The 15,900-nt window shown below is 33.5% G+C and overlaps 1 protein-coding gene across 1 annotated transcript; it reads right to left on the bottom strand.

The window, feature by feature from the left end:
* Window positions 1–419: 419 nt before the first annotated feature.
* LOC123657971 (loricrin-like) lies at window positions 420–3,361 on the bottom strand. The gene is made up of 5 exons (XM_045593450.1): window positions 3,329–3,361; window positions 2,725–2,791; window positions 2,345–2,389; window positions 1,466–2,056; window positions 420–1,369 (listed from the first exon to the last, which is right to left on the bottom strand). The coding sequence occupies exons 1-5, from the start codon at window positions 3,359–3,361 to the stop codon at window positions 759–761; spliced, it is 1,347 nt and encodes a 448-aa protein (XP_045449406.1). The 3' UTR covers window positions 420–758.
* Between the last annotated feature and the right edge of the window lie 12,539 nt (window positions 3,362–15,900).

The following is a 15,900-nucleotide window of genomic DNA, read 5'->3' as shown; positions in this document are numbered from 1 at the left end:
ATGAACCGATCAGAATAATACTTATATAATGAGATGCAGCGTGGTTCGGAGAAGGTTTTAGCATATGATACTTTGGTGATTACTTATCGTGTGAAAAAATATTGACGGATAGAGGTCACTAGTGTATGTTATTTCAAATAACACCTATTATCTTGAAAAATTGTGGTTTGTCAATGTTGCAGATTGCTTAAAATGTTAATTCAATCTTATACTAGTTTTATAGCCTTAGAAATCATCTACAATTGTAATTAAATAACAATATCTAGTATGATCTGACATTGAACATTGTTTTCAAATTATTAAAAAATTTTGATATTTACAAAGCTAGTGTAAAGTATTATTTATATGCACTGGCATACACTTTTGAATTATATAATTTTTCTTATAATTAATGAAAGGAATGAAAGTAAACGAAAATCTAGTTATTTACAAATTTTATTATTTATAAAATCCTTAACTTAAATTATATTTTTGTACATTTCTTTGCTACAAATTAAATAGAACCTATAAATAGTTTTGAATTAGCGATTGTCGAAACTTGATGTTATAAGGTTGAGCAGACGTTGCTCAGAATACACAACACAACCTGGTGGCGTGAGGAAGATACTTCAGATTTCCGCTAAATTTCGTTGCTCATTTTTCGCACATATCTTGGTAACTCTTAATACTGATCGCGCCTTTTGGTAAACTTGTGAATTGTTGACTGATAATTGACTAATAGCAACCGTTATCCACAGCTTGACTTTGTTGGGAAAATCTTAGTACACGTAACCGCCGCTGGAGTCGTAGCTTTGGCTGATAGTAGCCGGTACACTGGGATAGCCGCCTGAACTGCCTGAAGAATAACCACCGGAACCGTGACCTCCCGAGGAGTAGCCACCGGATCCGCCTCCTGACGAGTAGCCCCCTGATCCGTGGCCTCCCGAAGAGTATCCACCTGATCCACCTCCCAAAGAGTATCCACCTGATCCACCTCCCAAAGAGTATCCTCCTGAGCCGTGACCTCCTGAGGAATATCCACCGGATCCACCCCCTGAAGAATAGCCTCCTGAGCTATGACCTCCTGACGAGTATCCACCAGATCCACCCCCTGAAGAGTAACCACCTGAACCGCCGGAACCGTGTCCTCCGGATGAGTAGCCTCCTGAACCACCCCCGGATGAGAAGCCAGAACTATATCCTCCAGAACCACTAGATGAGAAACCGCCACTAGAACCATGACCGCCAGAAAATCCACCTGAGCTATAGCTACCGCTGCTAGGTGTCCCGTATGACGAAGACGGCGTTCCATAGCTGCTAGAAGGTGTCCCATAGCTGCTAGATGGTGCTCCGTAACTGCTAGACGGACCACTGCTACCGAAACCACTGCTTCCAAAACTGCTGCCGCCAAATCCGGAACTACTGAAACCAGAACTACTGCCGTGACTAGAACTCGAAGATGGAGCTCCATAAGTTGATAGAGGAACGGGGGCTCCATATGAGTCTGATGGGGATGGTGCGCCGTAAGAACTAGATATGCCACCTCCGCTTTCACCTCCTGAGCCGAAAGATGGAAGGCCGTAGGACGAAGAAATCCCACCTCCTGATCCGCCATGCGATCCGGAGGATGGTGCGCCATAAGATGAAGAAATACCACCTCCTGAACCACCATGTGAGCCCAAAGATGGTGCACCATAAGATGAAGAAATACCACCTCCAGAACCGCCATGAAAGCCTGAAGATGGGGCTCCATACGAAGAAGAAATGCTTCCACTTGAACCGCCATGTGAACCTGATGATGGAGCGCCGTAGGAACTTGACGGTGGTCTATATGAGCTGGATGGGGCTCCATATGAGCTAGATGGGGCTCCATATGAGCTAGATGGGGCTCCATATGAGCTAGATGGGGCTCCATATGAGCTAGATGGGGCTCCATATGAGCTAGATGGGGCTCCATATGAGCTGGATGGTGCTCCATATGAACTAGATGGGGCTCCATATGAGCTGGATGGTGCTCCATGTGAGCTAGATGGCGCTCCGTACGAGCTAGATGGTGCTCCGTATGAGCTTGATGGTACTCCATACGAGCTGGACGGTTTTGATCCACCGAACGATCCGGAGCCGCCGAAGGATCCACCATGTGAACCAGAACTTTTAGGTACTCCATAAGTGCTTGATGGGCCGGTCGGCACACCATAGCTAGTTGATGGTGGTTTAGGTACGCCATAGCTCGACGAGGGGCGAGAAGGTGGTCCGTAGGACTTCGATGGTACACCATAACTGCTGGATGGCTTAGAAGGCGGTCCGTATTTGGGAGATGGGCGGGGGGCGCCGTAGCTTGAAGATGGCCTATGGCCACCACCACCGCCTCCACCGCTCGAAGGTGGTCCGTAAGACGAGCTGAGCGGGGCTGCAAATAAAGGTATGGGTGCTTAACTGTATTTTTCGTTATCTGTTCTTAGTTTAGAACATATTGATATATTATCATCGTATTAAGTGTTGCATATTGATTTCTTATATTTGTATATGGTATTTAATGCTTCAGGCGAGAATGAGCAGAATAGTCAACTTGAAAGTATTAAATTAAATACATTATTTCCAAACTCTTTATAAGAGAGAAACATCGTTTATACAAGAATTTTCAAATAAAAGAAAATTTTTTTTTTCTTTATAAAAAAAGTGTCATGATTCTGATAATTCGCTCAAATTTGTTGTATGCTTAAGTATTCAAATGTTTACTGTTACCTTCTCTCTTGCGGTGGTTGCGTGGTTCAGCAACCGTCAGCGTCACAGCCATCAACACTCCAAGCACCTGGAAATATTATATAAAAATTAAAAAAAAATGTTTTGTGTTTGATTGATGAAATGGCACTAAAATCATGAAATGTTTAAGAAAATTACTAATTAAAAGAAACATAGCAGTGTGAATATAGTTCATTATTATTTACTGACGTTTGTTTAGGTGAATTGCAGCTAATTTTTTTAAAAAACGAAGCTGAGTTTAGAGGTGGCTAGGCTTAATTTTTTTCATGAACAGAAATCTACATTTACAACGTGTCTCGAAACAGGATACATGTAGGAATACCATAGCCTGAAATTATAAGTGAAAAAAAATACAAAAACAGTTTTTTTTTTTAATTTTTCGAATTAGCGTAGTATGTCTTTGAAACATTTTTTTCAAATATGTCAATTTTAAATTTAATTACTAATGACCTGTAATTTCCTACTTTTGCGATGAACTTGTCACACCACTGAACTAATATAATAAAATTGCTTAAAATCAAAACCATTTGTCATTTCGATCGACTAGTCGTCCATTTATGTGAGACAACTTCGATAACCGACTTACAAACCCACTAGCAAGCAGGCGAATATGAGACATTATATGAGAATATGTACTACTTCTGCTCACTAATCTATAGGTTAAAACATTTTTCAATACAAATTATCTGCCAAGGATTGTTTTGCTTGTCATCTAGTTCGCACGTAGATGTTATGTGCGTCAGTAGAAACAGGGTTATGTACTTAGATACCGCAACTTTCTTTGTTATATAACGTAAAAGATTTCGGCCGCCGTATAATTGAGGATCAAATGTTAATATATAAATGCAAATTTCTCACAAACATCGGTATCTGAATGTTAAATCGCAATGTATACTTAATTTATTCTACTTTAATTGCAATTTGTAGTGAAGTTTAGAATATTTAACAATAGAAAATTTGTGTTAATTAAAAAAAAAAATATTAAACGTTAAAGCTTTAGTTGAATAATCAAAATGTTATGAAATTCTTTTGAACTGTTCAAATAAATACAATAAATAAAACTTGGTTTTATAAATTTATTACTGCTGTTATATTTTTATTATTTTTAAATAATTATTAAAAGTAGCTATATCCGTGCAAATTTATCGCACCAAATAAGTATAATAATTGTCATTTTAAAAAATAACATTTTCTTTATTTATACTCTATTGCAAAATTTCTTTATAAACAATATTCGAAGTGTAGATGACCGTCAATCATGTTGTCGTTGTTACAATATTAAAGCCATCATGTATATAATTTTAATAATTAATTAATTTACAAAAATAAAAGCGATAATACATTTTTTTTTGTTGTGGATGCCGGTAGAGCAAGCAATTATCTATAAAATGATATATAATTTATGTGAAATAATTGTGAGGCTTTTTTTAAAAAGGGAGACCAACATCTTAGACCTTAGAATAATAATATATAATATGATAACCAAAGGACCGACCGCACTGATCAATCTCTTTGATGTGTTTTTTATACGAGACATTGGCGAAATCCACGCTATTTTGGCACATTGGTAGTCATTAAATCAGATGAATGAATGAAATTTGGATTCAAGTGACGCGCCGGAGATAAACAAGGGAAGAGATGGAGTGAAATGGGTGATTTACTTGGAAATCATCTATTTCTCCTCATTACGAGTACTTTGTAGTCGATCAACGCGTGTTAAACGCACCTTCCTGCATCCTAGAGAATATTTTCGGATGAAAACAATTTGAATTGATAGTCGCATACATAATTAACGTCGGTGAAGAATGTGTTTTTACCGACTTCAAAAAAGGACGAGGTCACAATTCGATTATATTTTATGTATCTTCGAAGATAACTTCGTCGTTTATGAATCGATTTTGATAATTCTTTTTTGTTGGAAAGGAAATATCCGAAGTGTGGTACCATGATAAGCAAACCAGGATCTGATGATGGAATCCCAGAGAAATCGAGGGAAACCCTCGAAAATCGTAGTGATGACTAGCGCGTTTCTTAATTTTTTTCATCTACTTATTACTTGTCGATGTAATTGAAGTCGGTATTTTTTCTTTTGCGAGCAAACACAATAAATTATACTTTATAGAGAAGAAGAAAAATAGAGAGAGTGAAAGAGATTCTTGTAACCAATTTAAATATACCTATATTATAAAAAAAAAATGAATATCTGAAAATTTAAGTAATCTAAACGTAAAATGAAAAATAGGTTCTTAACCCTATTTTATGTACTACAATTTTAATTGTATGTACATAAAATAGTTTAATGTCCGATAAATCGTTTTTTTTATTAGATAATTTTAAAAATATGTTCGTGGTGACATTTAATTTTAAATTAACCGACAAACAAAAGAGTCCTATTTACGACAATTTCTCGTTTTTCCCTTTCAAACTTTAAAATTTGTATACGAGCATTTTCTTTTGAATCGCGAACATTTATTGCTTTGTTTTCGTATTAAATGGCTTCCGTTAAAACAAAAGACATCTTACAAAGAAGTCGAGAATAAAGCTCGTGGTAGATATTGTACTTGTCATTATAAAACGATTAGATCTTCTGTACATATTATAGAACTAGCTGTACCCGTGGTTTTTCCCGCGTTTATTTGAGGGAAAAACATACAAAAATAATACATAGTCTATACTAGCCCGTTGGCGCAGTTTGTAGTGACCCTGCTTTCTACTCCGAGGGCTGTGGGTTCGATTTCCACCCCGAGTCTAGGTGTAATATACATATTTATTTATATATTCATATATGTATTATTTATAAGTATGTTTATCGAAAAAAAAATGTAGCTATACCAGTTGGCTGTTACCTATAACACAAGCATTAAGTTGCTTACTTTAGGAACAGACGAGCGTGTGTGTATTGTGTAGATATTTATTTATTTATTATTTATTTATTTATGCTTCTAAAGCCTACCTCGTTTCATGGGCTATCAAAAACAAGAATAATTTTTCAATTCAAACCACAAGTTCTTAAGATAAGCGCGATTAAACAAACAAACAAACTATACAGCATCATAATATTAGTAAAGATTATAACTGATCTCTGTATGATGCAGTAATGGTAAAAGCAAGCATCATAGTACTCATCAGTCTAGACTAATATCGCTTTAGATGTCTCATCTTCTCTTATATAAATTATATATATACACATAATAAGGTTACGAAAGGCTGATGCTTGTACATGAGAGATTATTGAAGTGAAAATTTTTTACGCGCATGAGGGTAACATTTTTACGGATGAAACGGCAACGTTTTCGTCGATGGCGCTGGAACGGAAATATAAAGCTTAGATTTGTATAAATATAAACAAGACTTAAAAATTAGTTTTTTTTTATATCACTAGGTCAGCAAACAAGCTTACGGCTCACCGGATGGTAAGATATTACCGTAGCTTATAGACGCCTGCAACACCAGAAGCATCGCAAGCGCGTTGCCAACCTAATCCCCAATCCCCCCCCCCCAGGAGCTCTGGTCACCTTACCAACAGGAACACAATACTGCTTGAAAAGAGTATTATTTAGCTGTGGTCTTCTGTAAGGTCGAGGTACTACCCCAGTCGGGCTGCTCAATATTTTGAGCATGAAATTCCTGCTGTGCCCTACCTCAATTAATTCAAGTTTGTCAAAGAAGTTTCACTATCTTTAGGATTATTATCCATCTGTATAACGTGTGTGTGTCTTTAGAATTACAGATTACAATCCATCTGTTTGTCTGTATTTGCTTGTAGCATGCAAAATTTGGAGCACAAGGATGCGGATTTAGCCATTGTGTCCGGAATTACTTATTTAAAACCTGGACAGGTTAGAGTTATTACTCTATAAATACGAATTTAAAATTGTAATGAAGTATATTCGTCGAAATCACGAGTAAAAGTTAGTCTATAATGTAGTAAGTGGTAAAAAGTTTTTGCTCAGATCTCGACCATTTGAACAAAATGAAAAAACATCTTGAATTGGAATATTCGGTTGTGCATATTTCATTGTTTATTAAAGCCGTGAAGGTTATGGAGAGCACTTTAACAATGCTTTTTAATTCTCTTATTATCATTCATTCATATGGAAATAAACACAGTAAAAAATACTTATAAAATAAAGAATTATTTTCACGAGTGTTACGAATTTTAGCTTTGTAGTAATTGCATTATAAAAGTTGTGCGTAAAAATAATAATTAAAGTAAATATTTACAATATAATATATGTAACTTGTTACAGTGTATGTTATATTTATAGAATGTACATAAAGATGACATTTTCTTTCGAGGAAACTACAATTAAGTATTTCAGACGAGGAAGACAACGTATTTTGGAGATTAAACCGCATAACTAACATTTCGAAATAGTGTGGTGACAGCTACAAAGACACAAAGCCGAGTCATTATAAAATAACTAACTCTCTTTGCCGTTCATGATTGTTCGCTACAGTTCGAGAGATTTCTACTTTTTAGACATTACGAGAACGTCGTTGTTTTAGTATACCTCCACTATGAGCTAGTTTAGTTTTTCTTTGATGAGATTTTGAGGACATCAAATAATATTTATGTGATGTCTTACTAATGTTTTTGTAATCGTCTTTCTCTAGCTATTTGTTATGTAAAAATGTGCTACACATTGGTCCCTACATTATTTTTTGTGATTTTTACACAATTAATATTAACACCATTTGATTATGTAAAAAGTATTATTTATTTATAAGCTCGCTCGTTTACTCGCTCGGGATGAACCTAATCTCTTTCCTGCACCTTGTTTCTCACTGTTACCATCACTCAAGGTATTGAAACGTGAAAGCAGGAAAGAACACTGTCACATTTATGATATTACTTTTAATGTAATTCAGAAAAAAAGGTCATCATCGTATTCATGTGTCGTAAATCGTAATTATAGGTAGCTGTCATGTAACCATTTATCTGATAGTTACCTAAAATTTTATTTTGTTTTTGTCAAGAGTATTGTTGAGTTAAATAAATAAATAAATATCTATAATATACACACGCGGTCGTCTTTTCCTACGGTAAGCAACTTAATACTTGTGTTATAAGTAACAGCCGGCTGATATAGCTACATTTTTTTCTTTTTGATAAACACCTAAGTAATACTTATATTAAATATCAAACAGTTCCTGAAACTGAGTTTTTCGTGATTTAAGTATATTTCCTGTTGAAACATTGATAACTAACAATGATTAACGACAAATCCTGTGGATATATAAGGATTCTGTTTTACTTTTTATGAATTTTGGCGTGTCCTTAAGAAATATTGGTAAAAATTCGAACCTAGGCAATATTTAAAATAACAGTCTAAGAGATGAGAATGTATATCATATGAAAATCTTTGGATTCGTCTTAATTGAAGAGCTTTAGGCTTGTTTCTATTAGTAAAAATTCTATCAACAATTTAAAGTCCATTATAGTACTTTATTTATTTTTTACTCTTTAATAGTAGTGATATAAAAAGGCGGAGTAGTCGTCGTATCACAATCAAGCGCCGAGTCGTCTGTTTTATAGCGATATGTTACCAATACTTATGCAACAAGCGCAGTTTATCACAATAAGGCAAATATTTGTTCCATTTATTTGTCAACCGCTATGTTTGAATCGATGTCAGCCTGCAGACGTAGGTATGTGATAGGAATTTTGTTACAAGTACTTCTTATAATGTTATCGAGAAGTTTCGAAACCAGCAAGACAGAGAGAGAGAGAGAGAGATTGATTTAACTTTTGTTTTTATTACTTTTTATTCACTTCCTCATTTGTAATCAATACTATCGTAATCGAAGTTCATCAATAAATATAATTGACACACACACACGACCATTTTGTTACTAATATAGATAATTTAAACTCAATATTGGATAAAAATTTACAAAAATATTGAGTTGATAAGTTCCGATGGGAATAATAATATGTAAATTCAGCGAATAAAGCATATCCGAATGTTTTTCTCGTGGGAACGATGCTCTTACAAGAAAATGCGAAATGCGACTCAAGGGCGGATACATCAACGCACTTGACAGAATATTTAAAATATATATGTATTATACAATCTAATATTTTAATACATTAAGTAATAAACTTTTTTATACGATTACGTCATCAAACAAGTGTGTGGTCCACCAGATGTTTAACGGTTAGTGAAGCCTATACACGCCTGCAACACCAGAAACATTACCGACAACCTCCGACCCTCCTTAGGCACTTTACTCACCACAGAAACACAACTAACACAACACTGCCTGAAAGCAATATTATTTAGCTGCGATCACCAGTACAGTTGAAGTACTTCCTCAGTCTGGCTGTTCCAGATTTTGAACTAGATGTTTCCTGCTGTGCCCCACCTCAATCTTACGAGAACACGTGACTCGCGACACAAAAGCTTCATCAACACAAGCGTTATACAAAGTGTTGTACCGAATTGTGTAAATCGAATTTGCAACGGTTCTTTATTTATTTGCGAACGCCTGGGACCAAGACGAAACGATAACATTGTTAAAAGCGTGTAACTAAACTGAATGACCATTATTTGGACCGTTTCTAATAATTTTAAACTGTTTGTAATGCGATTAAAGGAGCTTCATTAGTTTACATTTTAGGAAACTAGGAACGCAGTTTTAAGCTATTTCACTCTGTTTTAATATCCTTTTTTTTGTAGTATTATTTAGTATCATTGATATGCAGTTAAATATATTATGGCATTGTGATTTCCTTATATTGGTCACGGATACAGTAAAAAAGTATTATGGCTTTTTGATTTCTTTATATTGGTCACGGATGCACATTAGATATACCATTCATGACCATGTGATGACTATAGCTCATGCTATTGCTAAATTATATGCAAACTCAAAATGACTCATGAGAAGCATGGTAAACATTTTTTACATATAAATCCCGAGTAACTTCCGATCCCGTGGGAATGTCAGGATAAAAATAGCCTATATGTTATTCTGGCCTTCCAGCTATCTACGTACTGAGTACATATATTACAACCAACTCAGGTTTATCCATCCATCCATCCTCGAACTGTCTCACTTATAATGTTAGTATAACATTAAGTTCTTATTGCTTTTTGCTTCTTTAAAGAGTTACTGAACAATCTCAGGCGATTGTACACCACAATCTTAATTGACGACCATTAAAGTAAATAAACGCAGTTTAGCTGTTCATGTTTTCTCACAATGAATTAGTTCGAAGTGAGCTCGTGTTAACGGAAGCGACACGTGTCGGAACCGATACAATGAACTGACACTTTCCAATATTGGAGATGAATGGGGAGGTGAACGGTTTTCCCGTTTCCTTGCGTTACGTCACCAGACAGAAATGTAGCATCGAGGTAGAGTTGACAGCGCGTCTTCGAGGTAATATAGCATTTTACGAAGACAAAATAAAATGGCTTACTGATTGAATTCTCAATAATTCTTTATTTAAATTTTTTTTATATAAACAAAATCCAGATTTTCCATAATTCTTAAAATAATTAAATATATATAAACAAAATCGACGGGCAATTACTTGACCATGACATTTTTAATACATAAAATATTTGTTACTACACGGCGTGCGTTTTTTTTTAAAAATAATAACTTAACTACCAGCAGTTCTAAAACTGTCTAGAATTATTAATGATAATATGAAATTATAATTTTTTTATTACATGTTTTCTGAAGCTATGATTCGTGAAATATATTCTGTTATGATTGTTGAGAAACATTTATCATATTAATATTTCCAAGTCTTTAAAAGAACATAAATATTTATTAAATATATCTAAAATTCTATGAATGAATATGAATATTTGATTATGATATAATACACATCACAAGCGTGCGCGCAGTCGGTTAGCGAAAGTGCAAGTGGCGCTTGTAATACGACTGCTTAGAGATGCAAATTAACCATTTGTCATTACAAGTACATTAGTTTTTTTGTACATCATTGCAAGTCATTAAGAGGCAGCAATGTATTCAATCTACTCGGTTTTATCGCATTGCATAACACTTGAGTGAACTATGACCGGGAGTTTTTATAGTTTTGTTGTCATTCTTTGTGCATTATATCGCTTGATGTATGGAAGTAAGAGGTTTAAGGAACTTTCACCAGTTAGATTTAATGGCGACGTAATGTTACATAAGGAATATATTTGAGGATTTGTGGCATTTTGACCTACAAATTGAACTCCATAGTGTATACAGTTTCAGAACATTAAGCAATGTTTTTTTACTATTCTTTTTTAATTTTCTATAATTATAATTTTAATGCGATCTGTATTTATTTTCCTTTGGTGCAGTAATATTTAATGCATTTTATTCTAAGTTCTAAAGTTAAAAGTAGTTGACCCGGTTGAAGCTGGTGAATGCGTGACGATAGCGTCCTAACAATAATACAAGGTGACACTTCGGTGATTCATTTTAATAATAAATAAATAAATAATAAATGTCTTATCTACGATTTTATTTTTGTGTTACCCACACATTAGGAATTCTAAACATTTTTGAATATCATATCAAAAATTGACCGCTCCAGTGGGGTTCGAACGACACGGTCAGTCGGAGACGCGGGTTTAATTTTTGATATGATATTCAAAAATGTTTAATAAATGTCTTATAACATACACACACGGTCGTCTGTTCCTATGGTAAGCAACTTAATGTTTGTGTTACAGGTAACATACAACTGTTAGAACTATTTTTTTAATATACATACAAATAATACATATAATTATATAAATACAAATATTACACCCAGACTCAGGCGGGAATCGAACCCGCAACCCGCGGAACAGAAAGCAGGGCCAATACAAATTGCGCCAAACGGGTTAGTCAAAGTAAAGTAACTTATACAGGTAACAGAAAGTACTACAAACTGCGCCAACGGGCTAGTCAAAATAAAGTAGTAATTTATACACCGTTCTAATATGGAGTATTTTTTCAAAAGAATTGATTCCTACATAAAAGTTGTTATTAATTCATTATTACGGGTTTTGTTGAAATCGCTTTCACTATCCGTTAATATTTAAAATTAATCTCATCTGTATTAAGCAAAAAAGTAGAGATTGACAACGAACCAGAATTGATCTTTTTCTCCACGATGTCGCTATTGTCACTCGCAAATCGTTTTCCACAGCTCATAGCCTCATAACACTTCATCAGATCACAGAGATTAACACGACTATAATAACACGTCACGATTGTTTATAATCGCATGTTTTATTGAATCTGGCAGGCAGGTGATTTCTTTTATCTAGTCTGGGAAGTTCATTGATGATCATGAATAGAGTAAATTTGAACAAATTGTTGTTTTGTTGTAAGTGTTGTTTTATGGTAAGAGAGCATTAATTGAAAAGTAAAAGTTAATGACGGTATTATGCGGGATAATTTATATTCGTTTCAACAAATGATATACGATGTTAAGTGATGACGTCGATGTTACGAGCGCGCATTAAAGTCAGAGTACGGTAGCTTTTGAATAGATGATAAAATATTATTTTCCTTGTTATTTATGATAGTTTGTGGCTAAATAAAAATGTTAGTAAGATTTTTTATTTATATTGGATTGAAAAATCATTTTAATTACATAATTGAGATAATTCTAATAAAAAATAGCTTATCTTGAAAGTAGGTACATATAATTTTAATACTTTGTGGTCAAAAAATATATTGGTTGGCACTCTACTGTACTCTTACAATTTATGTACATGTCTGTCTAGTAGTTGCTTCAAACTAAAATAATATAACTTTATTTAAAAAAACCAGGATGCAAAAATATCATAATAAGTATTATTCAAATAAATGCTATTGTAATGACGACTCCTATCTACAACATGCTGTTTCTTAGTTTAGCAAATAATTACGCTTAGTAGCATATGCAGTATACACGTTAGGCGAAGCCGTGGTCACAGCTAGTACAAACAAGATGTGAACAACTTGACAATCCACAAAAATAGATCGATGTTATTCCAGTAACAAATATCGCACGGTCTCCGGTTGAACTAGAAACGTGCTATTGAAATCTGGCCAAATCTAGTTTCACGTCGATAGAACGAAACGATCGGACTGAATTTAAATTCCTTAGAATATCTATTAAGTTAAATTAAGCGAAGAACTTTTAGAACGAGGAGATTTTCTTATGCCTCGTTAAGGTCGTTGTATAAAAGAAATTACTGACATAAATATTAATGAACAAAAGTTGAGAAGTTTCTGTTCGTATGCTCGATTTAAAATTATACTAATATTACACAGAGGAAAAATTTTACTTCTGTTTTCTAGTTTGTAAACCTTAAAAGAGGAGAACTGTTTTTACTACTTTTATAGTTATTTTAATTCATAGACAGTCAAAATATAGATTAAAAATAGTTTTAATATTAAAGTTCGGGATAGAGATAGTCCCTATCTATCTAGAATCGTGACTAATATAGCTAACTTAACTGTTATCCTTGTCCCGTCACGTGCTATGTCACGTCAGTAGGCTTACTCTTGACTTCAATCCCAATCTCACAAAAACACGAATTCAATACAGTTCCAGTTCCAATCTGCAATATTTTGGTACTCTTGACCAAATCGAGCTTTCAATTGAATTGAAATTGAAATCGAATTGACGATCGGTTTCTCGTGTAGCCATTATAATAAAAAATAATAAGAAAATAAAATTTAATTTATGAAATTTTGTTTTTTAAATTATAATGTGTCTCCAATAATTAATTATTATCTTTTATATTGTAATTCCTTAAATTAAACCTAAAACTGATTTTTTTAAGCATAAAAACGCAAGATATATTATACATTCTGCATAATGTGTGTTGTTGTTAAAAAGAAGCTTATGGCTGACGCAATTTTGAGACTTCTAAATTTCAAATTATCTCAATTACGTATTTTCTTAATTTAATATTTATAATTAACTTATCTTCTTTCTTTATTTACTTCTGTAATAATTTCTGCAATTTTACCAGTGTTAAGCTTAAATTAGTGAATACAAAAGTTTATTAATATAGTTAAAACATATTAGAGACTTAAATACTGTGATTTCTATTTAAATATTAGAAACATAAATACTGTGATTTATATTTAAATATTAGAGATATAAATACTGTGATTTATATTTAAAAATTGCTACCTTAGGTTCAAAGAGGATAAAAGACTAATTATTACGTAATTAGTTTTATTTTAATAAATACTGTGATTGTGATATTGTTGATAATATATATAAGCGCCAGTCGCACCATTATCATAATAAAAAACACTTTAAGATACACAATCGAACACTAAAAAGTTAACTTTATTGAAACGAGTAAATTCGATCCCAAACACGATTTCCAAGTCGATAGTCAACGTCAAAATATTGTCAAGAGTGCAAAAAATGTATAAGATCGAGAAATCCCAATTTCTATTAGTTACATAAAATTCCACTGCAATTGAGTCAAATCGTGCGCTAGTGTAGTGTTCAAGAGTACCGATTGACAAGTTCTCGATCCCAATCCTAAATTTCAAATAGGATCGAGTTTCAAGAGTAAGCCTGCAGGTCCCGCAATTGACGCTGCGCCGTGCGCTATGTGTGAGCGCGAGGCGTTACGTCACAGCGCGGAAGTGAGGCCTTGACCTTCTTAACGCTTTCTACTTGTCTAACCGGCATACGCGATTATAAAATATGTTAATGTTATAGAACTTAGAAATTCGCTTGTCTTCCTAAGATTTACTTGTATTAAAAAGGTTTTTTTTTGCATTTGGTATTCTGTTTATTGAAGAACAGCGGGGTCTATTAAAAATCGAGTCGTCTTCGACTGTTGATCTATCGCTTTCATAAATTTGAAACGATAGTAACTACAATTATGTCGATACATTTAAAAAAAATGTCTAATGGTATCTTTAAATCAAGAGTGAATAGGTATCTTCTAGGCAAGCGCGCACTATCTTAGGCTGCTTCCTCACTTACCATCAGGTGAGATCGCGGTCAAGCGCTAGTCTATATATTAAAAAAGTTTATTTTAATTATTTATGGGGAATTTTTTTTTTTTAAATTCCTTGACAGTTAAATGTCATTTACGTATTAATATGTTTACGGAAACATTGCTATTGTTGTGCTATTGCTTCTATATATATTGATAGTTTAAAATCGTCCTTAAATGTTTTTTCAATAAAGATTTTCAATAGTATTTTTATGAGGTAATCATAAGCTCTTACCTACCTCATAAAATACTATCAATGGCTTTTTAAGTAAAATTACATATAACTTATATTACAAGGGTAATAAAATTTACAACTTAAGAACTGTAATAAAAAATGATAATAATTGTAAGAAATAACAGTTATAGTAATCACTGAATATAACGTGAAGTGAGTGTATGTTTATGTAAGCGCTGCCGCTAAAGTCTTTTGTCTTTGTACCATTTTAACATCCTTCACTTTTTTGTCTTGAACGTTAGAAAATAAAGAAAATAGTTTAAGTGTAGTGAGCATTACGTTATAAGTTTTCTCTATAACAATATAATTATAGCGTGTAAAAAGTAGAACTTTGAGAATAAACAACGCTACTTTATTAAGATTTGATATATGTTATTTTTTTGAAGAATCTAATAATTGTGTTTGCTCGCAAACGAGAAATACCGACTTCAATTATATCGACAAGTAATTCAACGTAAATACACGAAAAAAAAAAAAAATAACAAACGCACTAGTCGTCACTATGATTTTCGAGGGTTTCCCTCGATTTGTCACGGATTCCATGATCAGATCCTGGTTTACTTATCATGGTACTACCCTTGGGATATCCCCTTTCTAACAAAATTATCAAAATTGGTTCATAAACGACGAGGTTATCCCCGAAGACACATAAATATATACGGTCGAATTGAGTAACCCCCTCTTTTTTTGAAGTTGGTAAAAAAGAAGCCAATTTTTTTAAACATGTAAATTATAACTTTATTTTTAGAAAGCTTCAGCTTAAAGAATGGTAACTATTGTTTTCTATAAAAGACTATAATAAAACGTAATTGTGTACCGTTTTATTAAACGTAAAATGCAGAAGCCATACAGAATACACATTAACTGTTTACTCTGGTAAATGAGCAGGAAATTAATAGCTTTTAGGAAGGACACGAAATTGCAATAATACGAGTGTTATGAATTCATTTGTCGAAA

Source organism: Melitaea cinxia, chromosome 11, assembly GCF_905220565.1.
Source record: "Melitaea cinxia chromosome 11, ilMelCinx1.1, whole genome shotgun sequence".
NCBI lineage: Eukaryota > Metazoa > Arthropoda > Insecta > Lepidoptera > Nymphalidae > Melitaea > Melitaea cinxia.
The sequence above is the reverse complement of the archived record's forward strand: the minus strand, read 5'-3'. Positions and strand labels throughout refer to the sequence as shown.